General features: G+C 35.6%; 2 protein-coding genes across 5 annotated transcripts; one reads left to right on the top strand and one right to left on the bottom strand.

Moving 5' to 3' along the window:
• LOC18784560 lies at nucleotides 122-3,316 on the bottom strand. Of its 4 annotated transcripts, XM_020558471.1 has the most exons (6): nucleotides 2,986-3,316; nucleotides 2,572-2,832; nucleotides 2,021-2,180; nucleotides 1,850-1,903; nucleotides 794-825; nucleotides 122-154 (listed from the first exon to the last, which is right to left on the bottom strand). In XM_020558471.1, the coding sequence occupies exons 1-6, from the start codon at nucleotides 3,199-3,201 to the stop codon at nucleotides 137-139; spliced, it is 741 nt and encodes a 246-aa protein (XP_020414060.1). In that variant the 5' UTR covers nucleotides 3,202-3,316; the 3' UTR covers nucleotides 122-136. The 4 variants fall into 4 exon arrangements, with proteins under 4 accessions (XP_020414060.1, XP_020414058.1, XP_020414061.1 ...); XM_020558469.1 differs by lacking the exon at nucleotides 122-154 and having other exon boundaries at nucleotides 543-825; XM_020558472.1 differs by lacking the exons at nucleotides 122-154; nucleotides 794-825 and adding an exon at nucleotides 892-929.
• LOC18786954 (AAA-ATPase At2g46620) lies at nucleotides 10,998-13,301 on the top strand. Its single transcript, XM_007217878.2, has one exon. The coding sequence runs from the start codon at nucleotides 11,496-11,498 to the stop codon at nucleotides 12,942-12,944; it is 1,449 nt and encodes a 482-aa protein (XP_007217940.1). The 5' UTR covers nucleotides 10,998-11,495; the 3' UTR covers nucleotides 12,945-13,301.

Genomic DNA, 17,606 nt, shown 5'->3' with positions numbered 1-17,606 from the left:
CTTCCTCTTGACTTTGCTTGTGATACGCTAGCTGCTGCTGCTACTGCTGCTTTCACTTTTCCCCTTTCATGTCACTCTGAGATTCTTACTTTGTTCTTCTGAGTTCATCAAGGGCCTTCCATCAACGTACGGATGGTCATTTTTGGATGATTTCCTAGAACCAAAACGTAAGGGCATCTTATTTTTCTCAATTATACCAACTGTGGAGTATGGGGGACAGATGAAGAACGACACAGACTTCTTCTATTTGCTTGAAAAGCAAAAAAACAATGTGCTGATGGCTGATTCCCAAGAGACCCATAAGCCACTATTGAAAAAGAAGGCAGGAAACAAAATCAAAAAAGAAAAGTTGAGATGGGGGTCCTTAGAATATCTGCCTTTTTCTTTCCCTTTTCTTTTTAACGGTTTAAGGAGGAAGGCTGAGATTTTGTTCATCATTAATTTAATGGTACTTTGGCAGACAATTTTTTTCAAACTTGGCGGGACCCTTTGATAACATGAGAAATACTCCTATGAGACAGTCACAATGCACCAGGCTTTCATAGAGATGGTGGCTAAAATTTGATCATATTTTGGCATTCTAAAGCCTTCAATATGGGCAGCTGCAGGATAAGTAATTTCTGAGGACTTTTAAAGTTATTAGAGACTTTTAAAGTGACATTCTTTCCGAACTTCTCCCATACTACATTATTCCGGAATGAAACCTAATATCCTTGTCTTTGATCTGAAGGAAAGCAAACTGCATCTGCATGCTAGGAATACCCTTATACGTTATACCTCCGAGAACACATACCTTTAGCCTTCTCATTTGTGTATCCTGCAACCCTGCTTGAAGAAACGTCGTAGTTCAGATCTCATCATCCATCTCTCTAGCTAGTTGTTCTTGCATTGCGAGTTGATAAACTTTCATTTATAAAATTTATGTACCACTGTCATGTTATACGAACTGACAGTAAGGCTAAGAAAGAGCATTTGAAATTGAAAAAGATAACTTAAAGCAACCAAAGTGAAAATGAGTAGACTTTCAAAGCATGTGTCTATGTCTATGCTCTTGGTTATGACATGAAAATGATAGTGCACTCATTAGATGAGCAGATTCAACTGTACTAAGTATTTGTGACTCTTGTTTGGATTGGCGTACATTGATATTTTCTTATGTGATTCAACTAAAACAAGACGCGTGTCCGGACGGATGCAATGCAGTGAGGTGTGAACATCAATACAGAAAAAGTCATTGGTTCCGCAGTTTCTCTGGAGAAGGGAAACAAGGTAAGCAGTTGCAATACAAAGATCAGAATTTAAGCCTTGCCCAATGATGCAGTATCAGGGGAAACTGCACCTTTATTTGATTGTTGTTGATTTAGCATACGGGTTGAACATAAGGGTAATAGTAGGAAAAGAAGAAAAATGTCATTATGGTTATCGATAAAGACTCTGCTGTCAAACATAAATTGCTACTATACCTGGGGAAAGGAAATATATCTTATTATGTATGTTGTGGCACTGTACAGCATAGAGTGAAATGCTTTTTATTTTTATACAAAACATTCTAACTGGAATAGACAACAGCATCCAATGCTTAAAAGTAACTCTTAGCACCCTACTGAAGATTTTTTGTGGTACAAGGCTATGAAAATTAGCAGGGGAAAAGGGGGAAAGAACATAAGTTTGAAATTATAGATGGTAGCTGAACTGATGAACTCACCCTTTGGAAATCTTTTATTTCAAGGCCATTTAGTGAATTCAAACACTTTCAAAACTATCTCCCATCCAGTAGGTATTTGCGACACGAAAAGCAGAACATTTATCACATTCAACGTAATATGTAGGTTTCTGGCTGTCTCACTACCTTTTTGCATTGCAGGTGTAAGAGCCGCCGCCGCTGCCCATAGCACCGTGATAGCTGTTGACAAGAAGAAAAACCAACTCAGTTCAATTAAGCTTTTACTACTCAGATTTGGCAAATGATTTCTTTTATGTTATTTTATTTTGATTTTCCTAACAGATATCCAAATTTTACCTGCTCCTGCAAACAAATGGGGACCTGGAAATAGCTTTCCTGTCCTAAACCATGTGTTCACTCCTCCACCAATGGACTCGAAAACTCCGAAAGCCAACAATATTGAACCGGCATTGAAGTGTCTATCCCGGTAAGACCCCTTCACCAACTCCTTCCTTTCCTGATAAGGAAATGCCAACACATCATACATTCTCATGAAGTAAACATTCAAGAGATAAAACACTAGTTTATGCAGAAATGCCAATTTTTGCTTAACAGCAGAAAAAACATTGCACAAAATTTAATGTCAAATACATAAATGAAACTAATTTACAATGATACTATAGTTACTTTGGCCAACCCTTCCATCTATTTTTTTCAAATTTAGCACATCAAATTCATCCTATGAAGGGTTTATATATACAAGACCAAAACATGAAGTGCATTGTTTCTCAACCCACCAGAAGTAAGTTAATTCCATGGAAATAAAAATGCATACTTGGCATTAAGCATGCATTCAATTGTTATACATTGCATTCAGCATAAAATAATCCTGACCGTCAAATGCCTACCTCACTGAGCTGCTGAATTTTGAGTGCAAAAGGAGATGGTGGTTCTTCAACTGGTGTCCCCTCTGGTGTAACTGGGGTAGGCTTAACTTGCTTCTTGAGCTCATTAATTTCATTCTGGATTGTCCTGACTCTCCTCCATTGCCAACCCAAGTACCCTGTCCACAATGTGAATACAAACAGACCACCCATCGCAATGGGGTGTATCAAAGCAAATGTCCTTCCCTCCAATATTCCAAACTCCCCACCAACAGCAAGTGCATCCTAATCCACACCCACAAATTGAAAAAATAAAAAAATAAAAAACCCAAATTTGAAATGGAAGAAGAACATATGAACATGGGTAAAGTTCTGATTTTGAAATGCATGCAGAAACTAGAAAATGAGAGTGAAATGAATTACTAAATTTGTACTTGCCTTGGTGTCCAGTAAAAATGGCAATGTGGCAGCTGTGAGTGGGAGAGAAGTTGACTTCAGGTGGTGAATAGTAGTTGTGATGAGCTTTTGAGGACTAGCTGAGTCCTTGGCAATACTGGGTTTTTTTGGGATCGAAGAATGTTGAAGTTTTGAGAGACATTGCTTGGGTTTTGGGGGAAGAATAGGGAGTTTGAGGAGGCTGAGTGTGGCTGACATGCTCTCTTCCTCTGTTCGCGGGGTAGAGAGGGAGACAGCAGATTTCTAAGTGTAGAGGGAAAAGATAAGGAAAGGGAGATTGAAAGATGAGATTTGTGTCCATTTGGTTTGCTGTGGTTTGTTGATGTTGGCATATAATCTTTCACTGTTACGGAAGGAACGAGGCTGATCCACAGCCTCAGGATTAAAAATTGAACTGGGATGTGTTCTTGGCTTCATTAACTCTCAAGTTCTGTTGTCGGTTTTTATTTTTTACTCTCAGGTTAGAGTTTACTCTCGTATTTATTTCGTCTTCTAAATAAAATAAACTTTGAATTTGCTAACGGGTAATTTAGTAAAAAAAAGTATTGACACTCATATTAGTGGTTTTCAGTTCAAATCGTAAGAACACATTGATTGTGTGTGAATGTGAGAAATTATCTTTCCTCAATTTAAATTATTGCTTAAACAAAAAAATTGAAAATAAACTTTGAATTTCCCAATATGAGTTAAAATCCACATCTATTATACATTGTAGTTTAATGATCTAAACAATCTAATTTTTAAGTCTTCAAATTATGTCATGTTACAAAACATTGATAAATCTAAAGTCATTTAACCGTTTTTTAAAATCATGATTATTTTAACCAAATGGAGAACACCAATAGTATTTGTTTGTCTATTTCAAAACAATTAGATGTGTGAATTGTTAGAAAAATTTCTCAGCTAAAGAATATTTATGCATAATAACAGTTTCTCAACATACATATGTTAGATTAATTAGCCTGTAAACTCAAATTCGAGTTTTCATTTCCGTAAATTAGATTGAGTACCCATTTGGTATTACTTATTTAGAGTGATAAATGATTTTTAAAAAAAATTAGAAACCCAGCCCGTTTGGTAAACTATGAGAAAATCACTTATTGTTAAAAATTGTTGTGAAAGAAAACTATAAGAAAAACAGCTAATGAAGTGCTTTCATTTTCTGATTATGCGAGAATCAATATCAACAACACTTTTAACAAAAAGTTTACCAAATGCCAAATTGCTTTTTTTTACAATTGATTTCTCTTACAGCAAATCTGACAACGATTATTTTTACAACACAGTAATGCCAAACTAGCCCTACGTAATTTAGACTATGAATTGTTTAAAAATTAAAAAATATATACATAGAAATTGAAGATACATAGTTTTAGAGTGCTGCTAAACGAACTCTAAAATTAATTGACTATACCTTACGATCTAAGTACACCCTAATGTTTAAATCAAAATATAAAATTAACTAAATACACCATATTTAACTGCCAAAAATACTTATAGTACACCCTCTTTAATTTTTAATCTTTTAAAGGATTTAAAATAATATTTTAACAACTCTCTCTCCTTCTTCTTCTTCTTTCTTTTAATTTTTATAATATCTCCCTCTGCAACCACCACCACCTGGTTTGTGTTATTGATTGTTTAAGTTTTAAGCATACAAAAATCAACTTGGATCAATACACTTCTCCTGGATTCCGTGTTGTTTGTTGAAAATTAAGTCAATTTGTTTGAAGGCATGGATTCAAAAGCTTAAAATTTTATTCTCTTTGTAAAATTTTATTTTATTTTTTGGTTTTAAATACTTTAAAAGATTAAAATTAAAAAGTTGACCATAGTTATAATAATGAACATGTGTAAAGTCATAAGGAATGTGTATATATTGGGGTAGATAATTTAATATACTATTTTTAATCATTTTATATTAAAATAAATTAATAATTCAATAAATAATTTAGACATACTCAATTAATTTTAAAATTCATTTAGCAATTAGCAATATCAAAAGTTTAGCATATAATGCTGAAAATGTCCCTTGGGTCTCCGACCCAATTTCTATTCACGGGTTTGGAAATCATGTGGTCCAAGTACAGAAAATATAGGCCCAATGAGATTTAGCAAGCTGAACTGGGCAAGCCCGGCCATCTTGATGGGTTAAATGCCTCAGACAAAGTAGTATTTTTTTTGTCGTGCTTGGAAACCAAGAAAATCTATTGACCCACAGAAACATCATGAATATTCGGAAAAAAGAAGGAAAACTTCTAATGGTAAGATAAGTACATAATAGCTATATCAAAACCGTGCATACGAAGTAAGAGCATTTCCGGCAGTTATCTCCAGATCTCATACTATTATTTACTTAAATGTATATTTAATTCTGCATGACATGAATAGAGATAAAGGGTTTTTTTTTTTTTTTTTGGCGTTTGAAAGTATGCATTCAATACTTTTTTTTTTGGGTTTGTTTCGTACATAAAAACTGTTTATTAATATTGTATCTGTAATTTATATATGTTTTTACATAACTATGATCTCTCTAATTTATTTATTTTTTCATCTTCTCAGATTGTTCTCATCCTCCAATGCTCTTGATTCAAAGTGCCAAGAAAGCTACATGGAATTTATACAATCTCATGACTGACAATGTCCTTAATGTGCAATTCAAATTGCCAAAGAAGCGATTTTGTGGTTTTGCAAAAGGATGGTTAATAGCTATGAACATGAATTTGGTAGTAACTCTAATAAATCCATTTTATAGGGTTAAGGGGAAGAAAAAGAGAGAAGATTCCATCATCAATCTTCCTCCACTAGACCGTAATTATGGTAATTTTTTGCATGAACAAGTGATTGCCGCATTTGTCATCAAGGCTACAATATCAGCGGATCAAATATTAAATCCCAACAATTGCATTGTTCTTGCCACATATGAGGGACGGGGTAAATTGGCTTTCATCAAACTCAATAAAGACACAACATGGACTTACGTTGATGAAAGCTTGTCCTTTATTCAAGATGTTGTTCATGTTGAAGATAAGTTTTATGTTGTTGAATTTGATATTACTAGTCAGTGTATCTCCAATAAACAATTGGTTGCACAAGGCATTGAATCTGATGAGGTGCAAAAGACATATCTCGTGGTTTCAAATGATAAAGAATAATTGATGGTTCTAAGGTATATTACATTTAAAGATAGATGTCGTGTGACGACAAAAGTTGAACTACTCGAATTGAATTTCGACGACAAGTATGAGTGGGTTGAGAAAAACACCTTAGGAGATGTTGCTCTCTTTTTGAGTGATAATTTTTCAATATTTGTAGTAGCTTCGAATTTTTCAGGATGTCGATTAAATTGCATATACTTCAACCATGATTATGAACGTATAGAAAGAGGTTATGACAAAAAGCCTTTGCGTCGTGATTTTGGTGTTTATGACATTGAACGTCAAAGCTTTTCACAACCTTACACCTCATATGCTAACGCTTTTATGGAGAAGACCATGCAACCTCCATATTGGGTAGATGTACCAACTTTTCTTTTGTAAGAAAATTTATTGATGCTCCAATGTGTTGCGGTTCTATTATTTAGTGACTGATGTAATGATTTTTTTCCCCCTCTATTGTTAAGCATGTGCACTTGCTTAAATGTAATTGTTGTTATGTTTGTTTGCAACTTACTTTAATATTTGTGTAATTTTTTCTGTGCCGTAAAAGAAAATCTAAAGAACTAAATCAATAGCCAAACTTGGCCGAGTCTTCCTACTTTTGACCCAAAAAAAAGAAAGCCAAGATCAAAATCAGTAGCCAAACTTGCTCGTGATATAGCCGTAGGAAAAAAGAATTGAATTGGGATGTGTTCTTGGCTTTATTAACTCTCAAGTTCTATTGTCCCATAACACTTGGTAAGGTCAGTAGTTTAGTGATGCAAACAATCTAATTTTTAAGTCTCCAATTTATGTCATGTTACGAAATATTCACCAAACAAAAGTAATTTAACCAAGCCAATGGGTCTTTACCACAATAGTAAGGTGGTGGGGAGGTTTCAACCTCTAAGACACCATTTAGTAGTTTATTATAATTCCCCTTTCTCTATCCATCGACTAGCCTTTTTATTTTTATTTTTATTTTTTATAACATTAGTTTAAATCATGGTTAATTTAACCAAATGGAGAACACCCTTAATTCGAAATTAGGACATTGGGTCATTTGAAGGGGCAAATAAAAATTGAAGATACATGGTAGTCTTTAGCTTTATGATCCAATCTCAAATCTATATCAAGCAATATCAAATTTTTAGCTCATTATGTTTTAAAAAATTGCACTTTAGCACTGTATGTGAGAAGCCCCCATCTCATGTAGTTTATACTATCACTTATATTTTAAAAAAATTAAAATGATATTTATAAAAAAATAAATAAATAAATAAAAAGGCTCTTACTTGTGTTATATTTGGTCCGACCCAATGTCTACTCACACGTTTGGAATTATGTCGTCCATGGACAGAATCTGGACCAAATGAGACTTAGCAAGCTGAACTGGGCCAGCCCGGCCACCTCGATGGATCGAATGGCTCGGGCAAAGTCCCATCTCATTTTCCAATTCTAAGCTACATTCGCCAAGAAAATCTATTGACCCAAATAAACATTGCCAGAAAAATAAAAAAATGTTTCCAAATTGATTTAGGACCGCGCATAATCGAGAAGGTCAGAAAATAAAAAATTTCAGACGAATACAAAATGGAATTTTCATTCAAGAAGAAACAGATGGCTGTCAATAATATCTTCTCAACTGTTTATGGAGTTTCACGAAAAAAGATGTTGAAACCCTGCAACACGACTGCCACAAAATACATACACGAAACCTTAACCCATCAAATTGTGTGTTCCAAAATACATACACGTTGTAGGTACAACCTAATTACAAACAGAATCATTGTCTTATTGATTTTGCTTCTTTTTGTTTTATACCTAAAAATTCTAATTGGTAGATAGTTTTTGGTGATCATCTACAGCCACAACCACTGCAAATGTGACAACTCTCCCTTATCCCACCTCAAATTCCCTTTTCAACACAAAACGATGTCAAGTTTAAAATGACTTATTTTTTCATGGAGTGTGTGTTTAACTAACTAGTTATCGACTTAATTAATAATTATTAACTTGAATTAGTCCCATAATGCATATGCAAGACGCTTTAAAAGTCCATATTCAACCTAACACACAAGACTAAATCACAACAACTAGTTAGTGGCTACCCTAGTCAACACAACCAACTGGGTTTTTCTTAACAAAGGGTGAAATATGCTACGAAAGTCGCCCATGCACAAATGAGTACGAACGGGCAATGTCCGTGACTGTCCCGAGCACTCTTCAAAAGAATTGGTATACAAGATTTATTTTAATTAGGAAGTTATATATGTGAAGGTGACTTAGTCGTCACGCATACTAATGCTGTCTGTATGAGCACCAACATTTACAAGAAAGAAGTCCAATAACCGACAACTAAAGTAGGGGAATCGTAGGGTTGAAAATTAAGGCTAAACAAAAGTGTTTAAAGTTAATAGGAAGCTGACAATATTAATGGGGCTATGAACATAAAATAACATTCAAAACCAAATGGCGTAGGCAGAAAGGAGTTTGCAATTTTTGCATAAAGTGCCAGTGCCTTGTTTTTATCTTCTCATGGATATTCAAAGTCTCTCTCAAGTGAGCCAGACAATATCTGCTCCACCCAAACCCGTGTTTAAGCCGCGTCTAATAAGATAAAAATTAAGCCTTAAATAAAGAGTTTTTGTTTAATTATTTAATCATACCATTGTAAATAATATATTTCGTTAATCATATGCCACAGAATTTGTGTTACTTTTTATTAAGATATGAAAAAAATAGTAAGAGTCGAATTTTTGTGGTGAGTATACGGACGAAAAGTATTGTTACATGACGTAGTTATAAGACTCGGCTCAATTAGTAACAAGTTGATGTGCAAATTAAATTATCAGTGGTAATTAACATGACCTAGTGTTTTGACAAACAAAAAAAAGAAAGAAAAAAGTGAACTAGTCAAACTCAATCAACTATTTAATCCAGTTTCTAAAATATTCATTTTATTTTATGAACTTTCCACACGTAAAAAGTTCAACGTGGAGCTCTCTATCAACAGCGTCATGCCAAAAGCTTCTATAATAATCTTCGATCTTAATCAACTTTTCACTGGCCTTACAAAGTTGCACCGGCTTTCGGTCATTTCGGGGCCAAAATATTCTACAAGGAATCAAAGAATAATCTCGTGTTGATTAATCCAAAAAAACAAAATTCATATGGAAAACCTTTTGGTCATCTAAAATCCGCCAAAATCAAAAGGAAAAGTTGATGATAAATGACACCATACACAAGTTGGGATAAATTGGCCTTTTGAACCCTTCAAAGTGTAGTGCTGACGCTAGTTCAACTTTGAAAGTTGATGAATGAGTAGTGTAGAATTCTAAAAGGAAACAAAAGAAAAAGGAGGCTTTTTCCGCCTTCATTTTTGTTTGTATCTGTCACACTTAGGCTATGTAAACGTATTGACCAAAAGAAAAAAGACTGCGTACACATAAGAATTTCAAAAATGTTTGAATTTAGCGTTGAATATTCGGCCATAAAATTGACAAAACTTTAGCTAACCTTGGTCGGTCTCCTTCCATATGGAGAAAAAACTAGGGCAAACGAGTATTGGTTGTTGTTTCTTGGTATGTCACAGCTACAAGTAAAACGTCATAACATATTCACTTGAACAGTCCTGATCTCTTGGACTACAGGGGTCCAAGATATTTGTGGTCACTCACCGTTGGATGTAAATTCAACGGTTCACTCACTCTTGCACTCATTTTAGAAAACTTTTTTGAACCATTAGATTAATATCCAACGGTGGGTGACCACAATCACTTGAACTCTTGTGGTCCAAGAAATCGGGACTGTTCACTTGAATTCGGATCTCATAAATGACATAAGAAGCTCCATAGATCATAGAGGTTGGTGATATCTTCAACCAGCTAGCTAGGGACACTTGGATCAATGATGATTTCATGGAAGGGGTCGGTATGTATAAGCCCAAAAGAAACAAAAATGGAGAGGTGGGTAGTTGATATGAGAACAAGGAAAGAATATACGAATACATATACTAGTAGGATACGTGTAGCTAAAACTTGAATGAATTTTGTTCAAATAAAGCGGTTTTGTATTTATTTATATTTTTCAATTTTTAGAGAGTAGCGATAACCCTACTCCCCCATTTATTCACCGTATTCACCTATTATGTGCTATTAAATTTTTTATTTCTTTTTGTTCATTTTGAACTGTGACGGCCATTACCGCTGGCATATTAGTGCTTCATTATCTTGGCATCTTTGGTTGAAGAAGAATACTATTAGATTAAGAGTAATTATAATGTAATATGGTAGTACGGTCATATGATCCTAGTTAGATTAGCTGGTAGTCCTAATTTGAAGTTTATCCTTTCATGTAATTTTACCATAAAATGAAATCGAGTTTTTATTTTAATGTTTAGTAGGCCTCACACTTTGTTAAGTAGCAATAATTCGCTCTTTTTAAAGTAAAGATGAACATGGGAGATAAAAAAAAAGAAGATAAAGATGTGAGAGAATATACAAAGCCAAAAAAAAAACAAAAAAACCTAATAATTCGAATCAATTTTCTTTTGTGGGGATTAGCATCAAAAATCAAATTTAAATTGCCCATTTGGTAGACCAACAATTATTATTACAAAACCGAATCAGAATATGATTTTCCACACACTCTGAGTTGGAAACTTCATAAATCTGTGAGTTGAGAAAAATAATTATACCATATATGCTGAGAATATGATTGGATTATTGGTACTATATGGTAAAGAAATATTATAATTATTAGAGAGATTCAAAATTAAAAGAAAAAAGTCTTGCATTTAATCTAATAAAGAAAGGCCCATAAAACACATCATCAATGGGCTGGACAGCAGCTAGCAAATGAAGGACAATTTGAAATCTCTCATTAATCTTATTTATATTAATATTTTCAATCCAAACACAGCTTTAGCCTTTACTTTCGCTTAATTTGCTTGCTCTCTCTCTCTCTCTCTCTCTCTCTCTCTCTCTCTCTCTCTCCGCCTTTGACCCATCGAAACCTGCCGGCAAGTAGCCGTCTTCCAATTAAATACTCTACCTTCAAATTTCAATCCCTTCCCCATTTAACATTCCTCATCTTCTCTCATCTGTATATAAATTTCCCTTTTTTTTCCTTTTTTTTTTCTCCATATTTCCATTTACTCATCTTCTTCTTCCGAACCCAAGTGTATTCGTAACTCTCTCTGTACCCACCATGATTTTCCCTTCAAAAAGAAGGAAAAGACTTATGAAAATTCCCTTTTCACCACAAAAAGCTCTGCTATAGATCACCAAATTTCCCAACCTTTTGGTTTTGGGAACTGGGTTTTTGCCCCAAAATTTCAAAAGAAGAAAAAGAATGATTCTTTCCAACCCATTCTTTCTTGTAATTGTAACCGTCTGTATATTTGTAGCAATCCGTGTGGCTCTGTACAAAACTGGGTTGGTTTTTCTTGTGAAGAAATGGTGGAGGCGATTCGAAGACTGCTTCCATGTCTACCAATCTTTCAAAGTCCCAGAATTCAACGAAAGCATGCAGGAAAATCACCTCTATGGCAGAGTCACCGACTATCTCAACTCTCTCACCTCCATTGAAGAATCGGATTTCACCAATCTCGTCACGGGCAAAAAACCCAATGAAATTGTACTCAAGCTCGACCGAAACCAGACCATCGAAGACGACTTCCTCGGCGCCAAGGTGCTATGGGAAACAGGGGCCAGCACAGACAGTACGAGCAGAAGCTTAGTGTTGAAGATTCGAAAAGCCGATAAGCGTCGGATTCTCAGGCCTTATTTGCAGCACATCCATGTCGTCGCTGATGAGCTGGAGCAGAAAAAACGAGACTTGAGGCTTTTCATGAACGTTGATGCTCCCAATCGAGCATGGAGAGCCGTCCCGTTCACGCACCCATCCACCTTGGAGACCATAACCATGGAAGCCGATCTCAAATCCAAGGTAAAATCCGATTTGGAGTCGTTTCTCAAGGCCAGGCAATATTACCACAGACTGGGTCGGGTTTGGAAACGGAGCTTTTTGCTATACGGGCCATCGGGCACTGGAAAATCAAGCTTTGTGGCCGCCATGGCCAATTTCCTCAACTACGATGTGTACGATCTCGATCTGTCGAGAGTCAAAGACGATTCAGAGCTGAAGACGCTTCTGTTGCAGACGACGACCAAGTCGGTAATTGTGATAGAGGATTTGGACCGATATCTCGCCGAGAAATCGACGGGTTTGAGCTTTTCGGGGATATCGAATTTCATGGACGGGTTGTTGAACTCGTGCTGCGCGGAGGAGCGGGTCATGGTGTTCACGATGAACTCGAAGGACCACGTTGACCCGGCCTTTCTGCGGCCGGGTCGGATCGACGTCCATATCCATTTTCCGCTCTGCGATTTCGGAGCCTTCAAAAATCTAGCGACGAGTTATTTGGGGGTGAAAGAGCACAAGCTTTTTTCTCAGGTGGAGGAGATTTTTCTGAATGGGTCAAGTTTGAGCCCGGCCGAGATCGGCGAGTTGATGATCGCGAACCGGAACTCGCCGAGTCGGGCCATTAAATCGGTCATCACGGCTCTGCAAACGGACGGCGATGGGAGGGGGATCGGCATGTTCGGGCGGCGGGTGGGGTTTGATGTCGGATCGAGAAAGTCCGCGGACGAAATGGTTGAACCCGGCGGGGTGTTTTGCGGGGAAGGCGCTCATACCGTTAGGGACTTTAGGAAGTTGTATGGGTTCTTGAGGATGAAGAGCAACAGGAGCTCTCATTCTCAGTCGTTCGATGCTGGCTCGGCGAACAGGGATGGCTGATCGGACGGCTCAGAAATGGCTATGTTTTGAAGGGGCATGTTCGATGCAACGTGTCGAGTTGTAATTGGGGGGACATTGCCCTTGGGTCTCTGGAAGAACAGAGAATCAATATAGGGGGAAATGCAGCAGAATACAGCTTAATTTAATTAGAACCAAAAACCAACAATTTGTTTTGATATTTGTTTGATATTTGGATATTTGTTAGTTGGGATTGGATGCTTTTGTGGATAGATTAATTGACACAATTGGGAATGTGATTCTGTCTTTCTCCTCTTCTTCTTCCCTTTGTTGGAATGCACTGCCTTTTGTTGATACACTGAACATGTAAATGACATTGTTTTAATTTCCTTAAAAAAATTAGCTATTCATGAATTACAGAAAGGGAAATAGAATTCAAGGATAGGAATAACTCTTCTTAACCACTTACTTGAGTTACAAATCCACGTTGTACGATTGTTAAATTCATTGTATACCAGACATTACGGTTAGTTTAGTCCTATCATGTCGAGTTTCAAACAACAAAAGGCCAAATTGGAGTCTCATCTAAAGAAGTTTTATTACCATACAAGCATACACCAACCAAGATGCAAAATTAGTAATGTGTAACACCAAAAAATCAGCAATCAAATTATGCTTAACAAAGTCAATGCATTCACAAATGGACGCTCTGTTTATTTTTAACCTTAATTCTTATATGACAAATAGCAATTACTCTAATATTTACAAATTAGTAATACAATACAGAAGAATCAAAGAAAAATAGATTAAGCTACTGCAAGTGACCGAACAAACAATGTCTTGGTGATGTCACTGCATTTGACTATTTTGTGCAAAATGATATTCCTTTTTCTTTGTTGCTAATTTTAAAGGTTGTTTTTTTCTGCTCTCATCATTGGTCATGATGGTATATGATCCTGCTTCCTTTTCAAGTCATTTTTGTCTTTAAATCGCAGAATCAGCCAAAATTTTGAAAGCAAAATAATTGAAATCAGAATTAACATATGATATTTATTTATATGACAATAATAAGAAAAGGAAATGGACAGCAATTAAGCATGGACAACTGGTTCATCGTCTTCATTTGTTTCCTCGAATAATGGTAAGTTAATACTCGTTTGCTAGTCAATTCTCAAAATGATTCTCCAAATCATTGAGAAGTGGTTGTGGGAGATTCAAGTTTTTTTTTCTTCTTCTTCTTTTATATAAAATGGGGATTGTAAATTTATTGGGAAAATTGTGTCTGTCAAATGCTTATTGTTAAGTTGTTTGTACCATATCTGATCGGACCCTCTCAACTATAACACCTAAAACAAATGACCCACGTGACCCAGCTCAGTCACTAGAACTCACAGCGACCATCAGCAAGGGATAGCCTTCGGCAACTTCACCCATTGATTCGGCTCAACAAAGGCACATGTCGTGCTACTTTCACACAAGGACATGTAGCGGCCTCTCGGACAATGTCCAGAAGTCTCGTATCGAAACTATAACCCATAGTGGTCCACCTCTGTCCTCTATAAATTGAGCTCATGCCCCAAACCACGAGATAGCAGTAATTTGGCACTAGTACTCTTATTATATCCAATTATTTATTCACTCCATCATTCAGCTAACTTAAGTATCGGAGAGCCTTCGGCTAATACCACATTGGTGCCTAGAGCCTTACCGTTGCTCTATCTCTCTTTGCAGATCCACTGACTGAAGGTGGATCACTTTGAAGTTGGTTTCATTTTTGGACATCAACATAAGTCATTTTCATTTTGCTATTTCATTTTAGATACACAAAGGTGTGAAAGTATGCTATTATTGTGGAACTATTTTATATATTATGTTCTTAAGCTAGATGTATTTTAAAATGGACACTGCACTCAAGTGCATTCCTACTTCTTGCAAATAACAGTTTGACACATATGTAAAAATAATTCATACATGTCAAACTGTGATTAACAGGAAAATAGGAGTTCCTACTTCTAGAAAAGTAGGTAAGTATTTTTCTTTTAAAATTATGTATGAATGTGCCAATTGTGATCGATCGTTACCATTTACCTAACATACTACATATACACTATATATATTACAAAATATTAGTCATCTCTTTATGTAGTTTAATGTGCTTCATACCAGCCATGATTTTTTTTTTCTTTTTCTTGAGAAGCTGATTTATGCGATGCCTCCAAAAGCAAAAGTCCTGTTATGAACTTGTATGAAAGTTGGCCAAATCGTCCTTGACCAACAATTTAAGCAACTTTCTAAATTATGATAAATAAATAAATAGGATGTTAACCCTACAAAAATAAATAGGATGATAGCCGTAGCAAACACACGAAAAAAATGAAAAAGCAAAATAGAAAGACATCATCTTTCTTTTTTTTATAATCAAATTAGAAAGACAATTTTTGGCAATACGATACTTTACATGAATGAACTTCGCAGCTCGATCATCTCCATTTATGTATATATATCTGACTATAATTTGCACCAACAATACAAAATTTATTTGCAAAATGTTGTCTCGTGATTGATTTTTTATTTATTAAATTTATGTATATACATTCCAAATCAAAATAATTAACCAATTCATTTTATGTTGATTTTACTTACTTTTCGACCTCCTCATCATTATATGACATGAATCTGGCAAAATATGTATATATAAATATATTGCAATTATAAGGGGTATCAGTTCAGGTATGTTCTGAGACAGGCCAGCTGGGTTCTTTTATCTCATCAATTAAAAGTTCAATGCCTCGATGATATGCCTGATATGGACGTGGACCAAATTGCTCCAGACAGCATGATCAAGCCTACTCCTTTTGCCACCCTATACATGTCCCACAACAACCAATTCAAGGAATTTTTTTAGGCTTAATCGTAGCAATAGTCTCTAAACTATATTTGTAGTTATATTTTTATCTCTCAATTTCAAAAACAGTTGTAAAGGTTCTCCAATTATGTATCGTGTTGTGTCATTGGTTCCATCAAATTCTATTAAATTTTCTGTTAAAAATAAAGATAAATTCGAAAATTCATCCACAACCCTCCCCTTCCTCCATTATCGCAACCCATGCCTTCCTCCTCCTTCAATTCCTCCCAACCCCAATCCCTCTCTCTTTGTCACGCTGGGCACCCATCCCCAGCCCATATTCCTCAATAATACTTGTATTTAAAAGAAGTGTGATAATTTCTCTAAGTGAAAATTATTCGAATATATAATTCACATTCTAAAAATATTATCATACACTTCTTATAATTCACGGGCACAATTTTAAGGTAGTATATTGTAAAATTATTGTTAGCTTCAAATAAACCAAACATTACCTTGCCTTTTAGCCATAAATCATCGACGATAACAAATAATCATGCCACATCAGTTCATGAAAACATACATTTTCTAGTGAGATGTCATACCAATTAAAGCTTATAAGTAAATAAATAAGTTACATGAACTTGATGTTAAACTTTACACCAAAAGGTAATGCATCATTATTGCTAAAGCTTAAGTGGTTGGGATATAATGAGTGCTTAAGCTAAGCAAGGGTTATATCATAAATGTTATGCAAGATACTTCAAAAGGAAAATGATTTCCTTCCAATTTTATAACCTTGTTTTATATGATATGTTGTTCTACTTTTGAGTTTGCTACCCATAACCTAACTCATGATTGTGTTTGATGCTGTTTTGGAGATTGATAGATGAGCTAGCTCAACAAACTTCTTCAACTTTGCCAGCAAAAAGAGAGAAAGAGAAAGAAAGGAAATTTGATAGAAAATGATGTTTTTGGGTGATGCTTGTAGATTTTTCTGTACCAACACTACCTTGGTGAATACAGATCCCTAATTTGTTGCCCAAAAAGACAAAAGGAAACGAAAAAGAAAGAAGATGTTGGGGCACTATTATTTTCAAGCTGTGTAAATTAGGTTGTTTTAGCCTCTTTGGTGGGTAATTTGTTGCTTGACAGGCTCAGGTGAGGTAGATTGACACCCTTTACGCGGCACTTAATAGTCTTGGGTCGGAGAAAATTTTGGCGAAAAGCGCTTCCCACTAAGTAAATAAATTTAATGCTTGAGTGACATGTATGATTCAGTTAAATATATTGCATATTACAAGTTTATTTATTTATTCGTTTCTTTTGGGAAGGCAAAATCTCAAACTTATGGAGTTTGTATTTTCTCAAGTAAATGCCATGCAAACCCCAAACATGGAAAAATACCATTCAGCATTCGTGCAATGCGCTCAAATAATGCAATGCAGTCCAACTCTATTATTTTCCATCAAACAGACGGACGACTTGTCGTTTTACACACCTTGAGCCACTTCAAACGCACCGTTTCATTGCTCCTCCAACCTTCTAAAAAAAGTGAGTTACTTGACCAGGGCCCAGCTTTTGACAAGAAAGAAAGGAAGGCCCAATGGTTCGGGCCCTGCCACTGAATGCCAAGGTCCACATTTGACAGTTCACCTACAAAACATCTCTTTTGTATTGAGGTGGGTCGCCCGACCCAACCAATCAAGTACCGTACGGATCTTTTGTTGGCATATTATGCAAAATGCCATGTTGTGTATACTATACGTATCTCTGCCATATGCAGTAAGTGTTCATTGTTAAGCTCTTAATTGAAATTCAAATGAAAGAAGCTTGTAGCTTAAGTGATTAAGAACAAT

This window comes from Prunus persica, chromosome G2 (genome assembly GCF_000346465.2).
Source record: "Prunus persica cultivar Lovell chromosome G2, Prunus_persica_NCBIv2, whole genome shotgun sequence".
NCBI lineage: Eukaryota > Viridiplantae > Streptophyta > Magnoliopsida > Rosales > Rosaceae > Prunus > Prunus persica.
Note: the sequence above shows the minus strand (reverse complement) of the source record. Positions and strands in the feature narration are given on the sequence as shown.